Raw genomic sequence first — 11,976 nt, 5'->3', positions numbered from 1 at the left:
CATTCAGCACTATGTGTGGGGGTGTACTGTAGTGGCCTGTGTTAATATCCAGCGTAGTTCAAATTAAACCTTCACGCTAATTAATTGCATGACTGTTTGACTTCTGTATGAGTATTATGGGCACTACAGTGTCATCAATGTTAAGTAATGTTTAAAAAAAAAAAAAAAAAACCAGTGGTATGATCCATCTCGCTTGGTCGCAGTTTGGCGTCACAGAAAAAAGTAACGTGCAGCAGAAACTTCACTGTAAACAGTGAGGGAGCTAGCACAGCTAACTGGCTACAAAAGCAGCAGCTAGTGCTCGTGGTGTTCTGTCTGCCTCCATTCCAACATGCCTCGGAGGAAGCCGTTTAGCAATAAACAGAAAAAGAAACAACTTCAGGTCAAGCGCGAGAAAAAGAGAGGTGAGTGGCGTTCATTTTGTCCAGCTTAGCCGCCGCTGGTTTAGCTATCCCAGCTAACTTGAGTGTAGCCTAGCCGGCTAACCAGCGAGCGTTTCTCCACTCTGTACTGTGTTCAACATCGAGTCGGTTCTTCACGGTTTAGTGGCGGTACTTTGAGAGAATCGACTCTTGTGCAATGCTATGAAACAAGACTCAGACTCTGATAAGTTTGCGCTACTGTAGGAAAAGTGAAACTGACTGCTTGTGTAACTATGGCGGACTGAAACCCTGCGAGATCTTCGCATCCTGCTGCATGTGAGGTGGGTTTGAATCAGGGGACATGAGCAGTGAGGGGATTGCTGTGGCTCTCCATCAGCACGGCTTGCGTTATGCGGAATGGCAGTGCGCAGACTCACTCCACTGTTATGTAAGAATGAAGTGAGGAAAACACTGGGGAATTATCTGCAAAATGGTACAGACCTTTCACTCTCCCAGAGGCTCAACTGGATCTAACACAACATCAGTCTAAAATGCTGTGCAGGTACTAGCTCTGCTAGATCTAGCTTCCTGTGCTAGACTTTTAACATTAATCACTGCCTTATCAAACACATCTTTCCTCTGCAGGTATCTCTCTCTTAATTCCCATCCATGTACTTCATTCCTGACATCACTATTCACTGTCACATAGAAGAGAGTGGGAAAAAAAACCTTCTTAAATGCAAACTATGCACAAGTGGTTTTCTCTAGTGTGGCTGAATGAGAGTGGTGTTCAGTTTTTCAGCATAATGTTGGCAGGGAATAGGAAAGCAAGAGGATGCATTGAACATAAAGACACAACTGCCATAAATAGTCATAACTGTGAGACGATTCAAATACCACATGGAGGTTTTTTACAGAGGTACCTTTGTTCTGGATGCCAACAATAAAATTAGTTTCAGTCACCTCAAATAAACATCAGAACTACTCTCATGAGAATGTAGGATCATGTCATTTATAAAAGTGTGTGTGTGTGTGTGTGTGTGTGTGTGTGAAGGTGATACAGGCTCGGGTCAGAGTAGCCGGAATGCAAGTATAGAGAGAACCGTTAGACGGGACAGACAGTCAGACACATCAGACAGCGAGACGACGGATATAAGGAGGATCAACCACCAGCCTGGCACCAGAGACAGCAGATATGACCCCAACAGGTGAGCACTGGATAGGCAAAACAGTAATTCAAGAAGTGTGTGCACATAAATTGTAGGAGACACTTGCCTGCTTGATCATTTCGAGTTACTTTAACACACAAGCACAATTTGAGGTGTACATACAACTCATTGTATACTGTATATACTGGAATGCCCTCCAGAATTTAATTATTCACAAATTTGAGCAAAATAATAATAATAATAATAATAATAATAATAATATAAAAAAACAGCTCAGACACAAAAAGTGTGTTTAGGTAGTGCGATTTATTCGACAGAGTCCTGGTTTCAAAATGATCGCACCCCTAGAATTTATATTTTGTGACGCCTGTCCTGGACAGAATAACAGCACTGAGTCTCTTCCTGTAATATATAACAGAGCTGGAGACACTTGTAAAGGGATCCACTCCTACATGCCTGAATATTTTAAGCTCCTTTATATTCTAAGGTTTGTGCTTGTGGACTTGCCTCTTTAAATCAGACTGCAGGTTTTCAATACGGCTCAAATCGCACCATTTCTGTCTTGATTTGGAACTAAGTTTGACATATCATCTTATTTAATACTGACCTCTGTTGCCTCCTGGCAGAGGCAACCACGTTTTAGGCCAAATATCCTGGTACTTCAGAATTCATCTTCTCAAGAGCCCCAAACCATCAGCCACAAAACAGCTCCAAAATATCAATAATTCTGGAGGCCAGTGTGTTATCGTATCCTCAGGTTTCTGGTCATAACAGAACTATTATCTTTATGTTCCAAATATTAGATCAGATATGCTGCTTTTAACTGTTGCCTGTTATGTCCTCTTAACTTGTTTTTGATCAAAATGGCCCATAGTTTGAAATACATTTTTGGGCAAATATTCAAATATAGAACATTTCAGAACATTTATTCAGACACAAGCCTAGTCAAACACGTTTCCAGACAGAAGTGAGCATTTACATACACACAAGTACACACTGGCACATGCAAATCTGACGTCTTCACTCAGTGGTTAAAAATCTGCTGTTGTCTGGCCGAGAAAGAAAGAGACGATACTTTTTAGCCCATTAATCTGTACTGTTCCCAGCCCTCATTTTTGATTCATTCAAATTTGTTTTTGTTACTTGAGATGAAAGAGGAGAGGTAGTAGAATGAGACATTTTAAATGTCTGATCAAGACATAAAGTTAAGCCTTTCCAGTGTATTTTTGTGTGCAACCCAGTGGGTGAAATTGTCTACCAGTTCCAGATGTCTTTGAGGGATAGACAGGACCAGGGCTGAGATAACAGCATTACCGAATTTTCTATACAGGTTCCGGCTTCACTTTGAGAAGGAGAGCAAAGAGGAGGTGGAGAAAAGGAAGAAAACGGCCAGAGAGAAAATATTGCAAGCAGTTCCAGAGAGAGACCTGGAGATGGACATAACAGAGGTCTACCCTGAAGAGCAAGGTTTCTCTGCTCAATACATATTTGAAAGTTTGATGTAGCAACATAACATTTCCCTCCAGCAGAAAATTTAATAATCACGTTAATAATCTAAAACACTTGAATCACAAACAGCACATCGTCTGGCTTTCTAACTTCCAGTTTTCTTACTTTGGTTCTGCCTGATTTCAGGGCTGGATTTCCCACGAAGGCCCTCTTGGCATTATGGGATGCACAGAGAAGAACTATTGAGGAAGGAAAAGAAGGCATTTGATGAATTTCTGGAGGCTCTTCATTCCAAGAATCCTACTGACTCCCTCAGCCATTTTGAGCACAATCTGGAGGTTAGTTGTATTTCTCATTAGACAGAGATTTTTCTTGACAGTGCCATTGCAGTCCATTGTCAGGAGTCCAAGAGAGCATAATTGGTCCTGCTCTACTTTCCTTTTAATGCTGTTTTTGAGGCTTTACATGCTATGTGCAGCATTGCTCCTCTAAATCCTTTGCATCTCTGTGTAAAGAAATGTAAAGAATTCATAAATCATGCATTTTCTTTTTAACATTGTCAATATGTCACTTTCCCAGTCTTACCTGTATCTGTATAGACATGTATCTCTTGTACTCTCTTTCCTTGTAGTTTTTTCTTTCTTAATTTTTTGTCATTGTTCTTTCTCTTTCTCAGACATGGAGACAGTTATGGAGAGTATTAGAGATGTCCGATGTCGTTCTGCTTATTGTGGATATCAGACACCCAGTGAGTGCTTCATTAATTCTCACGTGTGTGTGTCTTGTCAGCAGATGGGGCTAATGGATCTGATTATAGATTTGAATTAGCTCTTGCAGTTCACACTGGCTAGCTCCAGTGCACAAGTGAACAGCTTTCAGAATGTGTTAGAGAGATGTAGCTGCTGTTTGATTTTCTCCTAATACACTGAGCTTTCCATTAAAAAAAAAAAAAGTCTTTTTACAGTAATTATTATGGCGTTGTGAAATAGCTCACACTATTTATAATCGAACTGGAAAAACATTGCTCTATCTGCTCTATCTTTATCAGTACTATCTCAGTCTCTTTGTGTGATTAAAATAACAATGAATCATTGTGAAATCTTAGGTATGCCATATAACCAGAGGTTCTTATTTTTATGATTATTATGAAATTGACTACTGAAAAGTAAATTGTCAAGAGATAAGTTTAGATAGTTATGTGTTTCTAAAAAGTATTTGACAACAAAATTATCACGTGAAGAACTCCCAGGTGTCCTAGACACACTGAAGTGTTAGAAATTTGACATCGCTAGGTTGTGCCTGGTCTGAACAACTTCGTCTCACGTGCTTACATTAAACTAAGAGGAAACTGCGGCAGCATCTCCTGTTGCGGCCATAAACACATTTGAAATTCTGCCAGCTATGTCACCCGAAGGATCAAATAAACTAACACGCACATTCATTTGCATTTAAACAAGACTAGTTTTAATTTTCTTTTCTTTTAATCTGTGAGAGAAATTAATTTATTTGTGGTTCATTTACTTTGAAATCAGATTTGGTTAATACACCTTATCTGCCCTTTCTCTCTGACGTGTTCAGGTGCTGCAGTTTCCTCCTGCTCTGTATCACTACATCACAGGTGAACTGCAGAAGCAGGTAATTGTGGTGCTGAATAAGGTTGACCTTTGCCCTGCGCCACTTGTGTTGGCATGGAAACACTACCTGAGCAATCACTTTCCTCACCTGCAATGTGTGTGCTTCACTTCACACCCTGGACAACCTTACAGCAGCTGTGAGAGCACGTTACATACGCACTAAAAAAAAAAGCTTTTGTTGTAGTAACATACGTGTGGAGAGGTTTATCAGCCAGGGTATATGCATTCCAGTTATTTTTCTTTATATCTTTTATCTTGCTGCAGTGTTTCAGAAAAAGCGAATGAGGAGAAAGGGTGGGTGGGGCCAGGCAGGAGGACCAATCCACATTATGAGGGCATGTCAGGAGATCACAGCAGGAAAAGGTCAGACACGCCCACCATGTGACAGCAGTTAAGTCCAGCTGGGATTTATGGTTATGATGTTAATATTAATGAATTTGTTTTTTGTTTAACAGTGGATTTAAGTAGCTGGGAAAAGAAAATACAAAGAGATGCACTGGCCATGGGAAGAGAGGGCGAATGGTCTGATGATGGGACGGAGACAGTGCTGATGGAACACAACACTGATGTTGCCATGGAGCTGAACAGTCCCACACGAGAACTTTACAAAGATGGAGTTCTCACATTAGGCTGTATAGGTAAAAATGTACAAAAATATCTTGGACTGTCCAGTGTAATAAGACAAAATGGTGGGGCAAAAAAATTATGCTACTTGTGTAGTCAGTAAGTAATATTTTCACAATGACATCGCTGTTTTAAATAGATTTACATACAGTCCCCTCCGAAAGTATTGGAACGGCAAGGCCAATACTTTTGTTTTTGCTATACACTGCAAAAAAAATTATTTATTTATTTATTTTTTGAGATGAAAAGATGAGTATTAGACAATAGATCAGAATTTCAGCTTTCATTTCCTAATATTTACATCCAGATGCGTTAAACAACTTAGAACACGGCACCTTTTGTGCCAGAAGTATTGGAACAGGTAGTCTTAAAGTAAATAACACTTACTATTTGGTTGCATATCCCTAGCAATAACTGCATCAAGCTGGCAACGCAATGACATGTCCAAACTGTTGCAGTCTTCTTTTGTGATGATTTTCCAGGTTTGTTCTGCAGCTTCTTTCAGTTGTTGTTAATTTTGGGGGGTTTCTCCCTTCAGTCTCCTCTTGACTTGGCCAGTCTAAAACCTTCCACTTTTCCCACTGACGAAGTCCTTTTTTGTGTTGGCAGTGCTTTTTGGATCATTGACTTGCTGCATGATGAAGTTCCACCCAATTAGATTGGATGCATTTCTCTGTAAATTGGCAGACAGAATGTTTCTGTAGACTTCTGAATTCATTTCGCTGCTACCGTCATGAGTTACATCATTTATAAAGATTTGTGAGTCTGCACCAGAAGCAGCTATGCAAGCTCAAACCATGACACCATGATACCATGATACCTTCACTTGAGCGATGAGCTTGTATGTTTTGGAACATGAGCTTGATCCTTTCTTTCTACACATTTTGGCCTTTCCATCACTCTGATAGAGGTTAATCTTGGTCCCAGAACTTTTGTGGCTCATATTTGTATTTCTTTGTGAATTTCAATCTGGCCTTCTGATTCTTACTGCTGATTTGTGGTTTGCATCTTGTGGTATGGCCTCTATATTTTTGCTCTCAACATCTTCTTTGAACAGTGGATTGTAATGCCGTGATGTCACTGACTGTTGTCTTTGGGTTTTGTTCACAGCTCTCACAATGTTTGTCATCAACTGCTTTTGTTTTCCATGGCCAACCTGTTCAATATCTGGTTGTTAGTACATTGGTGGTCTCTTACCTTTTCAGGACATTCCAAATTGTTGTATTGGCATTGCTTGTTCAATGGTTCTGATCCATTTTCCCTCTTTTCTCAGCTTCAAAATGGCTTGCTTTTCTCCCATAGACAGCTCTCTTGTCTTCATGTTGGTTTATCCTTTTTAACAGCAAAGGTGAAATCCAGGACCAAGAGTAGACATTCAGAGTTATTAACAGTTTAATCAATCAATCTTAACAGGACACACCTGGGTAACAAGAAGCATCTGCCATTCACATGTTCCAATATTTTTTGATCACTTGAAAAATGCGTGGGTTCAAACAAAAGGTGCCATGTTCTAATTTGTTATTCTAATTGTAACACATCCAGATGTAAATATCAGGAAATCTGGAAGCTGAAATTCTGAACTAATCGTCTTATATTCATCCTTTGATCTCAAACCCAAAATAATTGGCCTTGCCGTTCCAGTACTTTTTGAGGGGACTGTATTCATTAGGCTACACAATCATAATGCAACACAAGCACTTTTTAAATATACTAACTACACTATATGGCCAAACGTATGTGGACACCTGATTGTCACACCATTCTGTGGTTCTTCCCCAAACTGTTGCCACAAACTTGGAAGCACACAATTGTATAGGATGTCTTTGTATGCTATTGCGTTACAATTTCCCTTCATTGTAGAGGCCCAAACCTGTTCCAGTATGATAATGCCCTTCTAACAAAGCAAGGTCCATGAAGACATGGTGTGCCAATTTTGGTATGGAAGAACTCGAGTGGTCTGAATAGAGCACTGACCCGAAGCCCATTAAACACGTATGGGATGAATTGGAACCCAAACTGAGCTTTTGGAATGTGGCTGTGGGGATTTGTGCCACATTCAGCCCCAAGAGCATTGATCAGTGAGGTTGGGCACTGATTTCGGGTGAGATCTTGCTTTGTGCACAGGGGTATTGTCGTGCTGGAACAGGTTTGGGCCCCTTAGTTCCAGTGAAGGGAAACTATGAAGCTACAGCATACAAAGACATCATATATGATTGTGCGCTTCCAACTTTATAGCAACAGTTTGACGAAGGCGCACATATGAGTGTGATATTCAGGTGTCCACAAACGTTTGGCTATATAGTGTATATAATTGTGACTGCCTATATAATCTGTTTGTTCCTGCAGGGTTTCCTAATGTAGGGAAGTCTTCAGTGTTGAATAGTTTGGTTGGTAGGAAGGTTGTGAGTGTGTCTCGAACTCCTGGTCACACAAAGTATTTCCAGACGTACTACCTCACCCCTACTGTTAAACTGTGTGACTGTCCTGGACTCGTCTTCCCCTCTAAAGTCAACAGACAGCTACAGGTAAAATGATACACACATAGGGTATGTGGTAGTACAAACGATTGCAATGCAAACACTGTTTTCAAAGATGTGACTGTTGATCTCTGTGCATGTCAGATTCTGGCTGGTATTTACCCAGTGTCCCAGCTGCAGGAGCCATACAGCTCGGTGGGATATCTGTGTGAGCGCACTCCTTTCCTGTCAGTACTAAAACTTACACACCCAGAACAGAATGCTGACACACCACACACTACCAGCACACACGAGTGGACAGCCTGGGATGTATGTGAAGGTGAGGACTGACTGAACTTGTTGTGCTCTGTTTGAAAAGATCCAGTTCTTTTCTTCTCCAATGGAAAAGATCCATTTGCTGTTATCATTTGGAGAATCAATTTTTTTTCTCTTTATAAAGCACAAAATGAAGTTCTTCTTTTCCAGCTTTTTGTGTGTTGGTTAAAGACATAGATATTAATGTGTTCAGAGATGCTGGCATCAGGGTTACTGTTGATTGCTGAGATAATGAGAACATATTTCTCATTAACACTTGTCTTCTGTTGCTCTTCCTCGCATGAACAGCGTGGGCAGAGAGAAGAGGCTATAAGACAGCAAAGGCAGCACGGAACGATGTTTATCGAGCCGCTAACAGCCTGCTGCGCTTGGCAACAGACGGGCGCTTATGTCTGTGCTTGTGGCCACCAGGATACACACAGAACAAAGGTAAAATAAATAAATCACAAATCCTCCTTACTGTATATTAAATTATGGGCCTTTAGTGTCTTGTTCAATGCAGTTCAGCAGTACTCCAGCTTTTAACCATCTAATCCCAGCTCTAGCATTGCCTCAAACCTCTTTATTTTCTTTTTAACTCTTTTATGCAGTCCTCTTTTTGAGAGATTAAATTAAATCTTAATACTCTGTTTACCTCTTTAGATAAATGGGAGTCCCACCCAGATTTGGCAGAAATCATCGCTCTACAGGGAAGAAGGCCTGAGGATGAAGAGAACGGAGACAGGGATGAGGAAGATGAAGAGTCAAGCTCTGAGCCAGAGGAGGAAGACGACAGAGACGCAGATGATGATGAGGATGCCGATGGAGACGATGAAGATGAAAGTGTGAGGTCCGATAAAAAAGGCAAGGCCTACAGCATGAACATGTTTGGCCTGCTGGGAGAGAACGAGTGCGAGTGAGGGAGCAGCTCGATTTCAGCGCTCATTCTGTCATCTCAGTCAGTCACATTCTTTGTTTCTCAGAATCCTCTTGTCTGCATATTTAGAACTCAGTTTAAGTTGTTACTTATCATTTCTCAGTCAAGTACAAACGCTTTCATCACACTTGCAGAACTTACACTCCTCAATATGCCTGTTCCTGCTTGTGTAAGCAGCTGAGTGTGTGTGTACCTCTATACCCTCTCTCAGCTTTGTTTCATGATAGTAATTTAAAATTTTCATTTAATCTCGTGTTTGAGAGTTTAGATTGAATGTAACTACAGTCGGCCAATTGTGCAGACTGTGTATTTGAGTACAATCGTTGATTGATCAAGAATCTGTGAGTTCACAGCTTTATTGCCAAAGGTTAGCAGAAGGTCACTAATTTCAATAAGAGAAAAGACAAATGGAAGCCTCAGTGCTGCAAGACCCTGCATGCAGCTTTAGGACAAATAAGCCAGGTGCATTTAAGGGAAGTAAGTAAATACAAAAGCCAGCCATGAAGTAAAGAGGTAACTAAGCGACAATGTGAAGTAGAGAACCACAGAAGTGAAAAGAGAGTGTAGTGGATATCTAAAGCACTTTTTAAATTAGGAAGAACTGTTCAGTATTTCTGAATAGATCTTACCAGACCAGGGGTGTGACTGACATATACAGTTACTGCCTACTCAGGCTGTGGAGGAAAACATTGAGTCATGTCAGAGTTAGATAAATTGAATGTAAGTTGTGTTCTCAGATCCCGTTTTTGAAGACATGCATGCATCCTCCGCTGTCCTACAATGGCAGCAACATATTTCTAATGCTGTGCTGCCTTTCAAAGAACATCTCAAACTGTTTCCTTACAGTTACCTTCATAGCTGTTGAAGCTCTGCCTTCTAAATCACTGACTTATAAGATAGCATAGGTATCAAGGCTTCTGTTTTTGACACAGCTCAGGTTTTGAGCGATAATAAGGAATGTATTTGAAAGTACTTGTGGGTAATTTCTGCCTTTCTGAGTTCAATATAATTCCTACACTATGACATTCTATTGTTGAAGGTATTTCCTGGCATTGGTTTTGCGTTAGTGCCATCAGAATTTTTTTTTTTCCCTTGATAAAGAATCTTGATAATGGGACTAATATGATACATATTTGATTTACTGGTTGAATAAAATTTTGTAGTATGCAAAAAAAATATATATATAAGCTTGCAGATTATTAGCTGTACACATTAAAAAAAAAAAAAAAAAATCAGTGACTTGTTTTTATGCTATGGAGATGATATTTTGTTACGTGATATAGATTTATATATGGGCCAGTCTGAATGGGTCTGATGCAGGGTTTGTAATGTGGGGTTAAAGGGAGCTTGTTTGTGCCTGTGCTCATCACTGAGCTAAACTATGCATGATTAGGAATTTTTGGTTAGATTAGAAATGAAAGAATTTGCTATGTTAATTTGCCCCAACAAGACAGAAAAGACTGGCACCTTTGTGTATGATACGCACCAGTGAGGTGTGATTTGCACTGAGTTATATTCATGAGAACATTTAAGAGGTTTATATTATGGGACATCGTAACGGAGTTTAAGCACTTGAATATGATGCAAAGTAAGAGAATTGATAGAGTAAATGCTGATATCCAAGGACCATATTCCTCAATTATTCATGTCTAGGACTCCCAAATCAGGACTGATACAATTCCAGTATAGTGTTAAGCCCTCAAAATATTATCTGACATCTTAACACTAACAGACAGACAGGGAACATGATCATAGACTTGTTTGAAATATAGATGCCTTATGAATGCTGACAGATTTGCTCTCGAGTGTGCAACTGTAAAGTGGATGTGTGTCTACCGTGTGCGAGTGACCCAGTAAACAAATGTATTTTATTGCTTATATTGAATTGGTCTGAAGTAGCCCTCTGCAATAAAGATGAAACGTCTTTATCACTTGCTTTGTCCGTATGCACTGTTTGTTTGGACATTTTCTAAGCCTGTTTTTTGTTGTTGTTTTATTAGACATTAATTACATTGTTGTTGTGTTAGTTGTGTATGTATCTACAGTTCTGTGAACCCTGGATAACCGCCAGAGGTGGTGAGAACCCCCTGGATGCCTTCGTGTGCACATAAATGCACACTATATGGCCAAAAGTTAGTGGACACCTGACCATCACACATACATGTGGTTCTTCCCCAAACTGTTGCCACAAACTTGGAAGCTCACAATTGTATAGGATGTCTTTGTATGCTGTAGCATTACAGTTTCCCTTCACTGGAACTAAAGGGCCCAAACCTGTTCCAGCATGAGAATGCTGCTGTGCACAAAGCAAGGTCCAGATAGGCATGGTTTGCCAAGGTTGGTGTGGAAGAACTTGACTGCACAGAGCCTTGACCCCAGAGCCTCAACCCCACTGAACACCTTCGGGATGAATTGGATTGCCGACTGCACCCCAGGCCCTCTAGCACGAAATCAGTCTCCAACCTCACTAATACTCTAGTGGCTGAATGGACAAAAATCCCCACAGCCATACTCCAAAATCTAGTGTAAATCCTTCCCATTATAACAGCAAAGGGGGATTAAATCTGGAATGGGATGTTCAACAAGCAAATATGGGTGTATTGGTCAGGTGTCCACAAACATTTGGCCCTATAGTGTAAGAAATTCACAAGGTGACGTATAATACAATGTCATACAGCCATCTTTCCGTGGAATCTTTTTGCAGAGTTCTTGTTGGACCAGCACTAGTTCCAAAGAACAAGGAACCCTGAAGGATATCTGGGATACATATAACCACAGCTGCATACATAATAAGCATTCTATTTTACCTCGCTTTACCATCAGGGACGGTGAGAACCACCTGAATAACATGGACCACAATGGCATGAGGAACTGACCCACCTTAGGACTGGCTGGTAAGGTGTTCAGAGATGACCATTGCATTCATGCTACTGGGAGGGGTGATGTTAACACCAGAAGATCATGGAGAAAGTGCACTGTGATGCCCAGGTAGCTGCAGTGTAGACCTGCATGCCTCTAAGTAATGCCCAT

The 11,976-nt window shown here is 40.5% G+C and overlaps 1 protein-coding gene across 1 annotated transcript; it reads left to right on the top strand.

Annotated features, from left to right (window-relative positions):
• Nucleotides 1-176: 176 nt before the first annotated feature.
• On the top strand, nucleotides 177-10,877 carry gnl1 (guanine nucleotide binding protein-like 1). Its single transcript, XM_026940169.3, has 12 exons — nucleotides 177-404; nucleotides 1,417-1,570; nucleotides 2,862-2,998; nucleotides 3,167-3,318; nucleotides 3,657-3,728; nucleotides 4,559-4,751; nucleotides 4,879-4,977; nucleotides 5,070-5,252; nucleotides 7,585-7,763; nucleotides 7,860-8,034; nucleotides 8,319-8,459; nucleotides 8,673-10,877. The coding sequence occupies exons 1-12, from the start codon at nucleotides 332-334 to the stop codon at nucleotides 8,927-8,929; spliced, it is 1,815 nt and encodes a 604-aa protein (XP_026795970.3). The 5' UTR covers nucleotides 177-331; the 3' UTR covers nucleotides 8,930-10,877.
• Nucleotides 10,878-11,976: the final 1,099 nt, after the last annotated feature.

Source organism: Pangasianodon hypophthalmus, chromosome 1 (assembly GCF_027358585.1).
Source record: "Pangasianodon hypophthalmus isolate fPanHyp1 chromosome 1, fPanHyp1.pri, whole genome shotgun sequence".
Taxonomy (NCBI): Eukaryota; Metazoa; Chordata; class Actinopteri; order Siluriformes; family Pangasiidae; genus Pangasianodon; species Pangasianodon hypophthalmus.
The sequence above is the reverse complement of the archived record's forward strand: the minus strand, read 5'-3'. Positions and strand labels throughout refer to the sequence as shown.

Coding starts and splice junctions, on each gene's coding strand:
- gnl1 (XM_026940169.3), top strand. CDS start 332: ATGCCTCGGAGGAAGCCGTTTAGCAATAAACAGAAAAAGAAACAACTT. Junction 3,319..3,656: donor ATTTTGAGCACAATCTGGAG/GTTAGTTGTATT, acceptor TCTCTTTCTCAG/ACATGGAGACAGTTATGGAG. Junction 7,764..7,859: donor AAGTCAACAGACAGCTACAG/GTAAAATGATAC, acceptor TGTGCATGTCAG/ATTCTGGCTGGTATTTACCC.